Raw genomic sequence first — 438 nt, 5'->3', positions numbered from 1 at the left:
GGCTCAGGCTCAGGACCTGGCTCAGGCTCAGGCTCAGGCATGTGAGTGCAAAGTGCTTTATAAAGGGGATGGCAGGGGGAGGACAAGGAGCTGGGGCCATGGCTGGCACAGGCCAGCAAGTCAGGGTGGAGGAGATGGGCCTGAGGCCCAGGGCAGCTGCCTTCAAGCAGGGTGCTTTCTCATCTGCTTCATGCTTGGAAGGTCATCCCCCTGCCAGTGGTTAAAAGCAATGATGCCCAGTCAGAAGGATGCCCACGACCGGGGAGCAGATGGTCATGGCCTTGGCACTAAGGGATAGGCATGGGCCCCACCCTCTTCCTGTCCCTAGACTGGAGGAGACAAGGTGGTCAGGGCACCTGGGGTGTGTCAGGTGGGAGCCTGGTGCTGCCTCAGCCCCCCACACACACATCCAGAATGGGGACCTCACTCTCCTGTCCC

At 61.0% G+C, this 438-nt stretch overlaps 1 protein-coding gene across 6 annotated transcripts in view; it reads right to left on the bottom strand.

Annotated features, from left to right (window-relative positions):
- The window catches only part of LOC106733613 (interferon-induced transmembrane protein 1-like), a 5685-nt gene that overhangs the window by 4304 nt on the left and 943 nt on the right, over window positions 1-438 (bottom strand). For 2 of the 6 annotated variants that reach the window (XM_027767374.1, XM_027767376.1), the window contains exon 2: window positions 41-210. The exons of 3 other annotated variants lie outside the window; for them this stretch is intronic. In XM_027767374.1, the coding sequence (XP_027623175.1) occupies window positions 163-210 (48 nt within the window). In that variant the 3' untranslated portion in view covers window positions 41-162. Of the gene's footprint in view, window positions 1-40; window positions 330-438 lie in introns of those variants that run through there. One more of the 6 variants, XM_027767377.1, reaches the window with a different exon arrangement.

Source organism: Tupaia chinensis, unplaced genomic scaffold (assembly GCF_000334495.1).
Source record: "Tupaia chinensis unplaced genomic scaffold, TupChi_1.0 Scaffold144238_1, whole genome shotgun sequence".
Lineage (NCBI taxonomy): Eukaryota > Metazoa > Chordata > Mammalia > Scandentia > Tupaiidae > Tupaia > Tupaia belangeri.
Note: the sequence above shows the minus strand (reverse complement) of the source record. Positions and strands in the feature narration are given on the sequence as shown.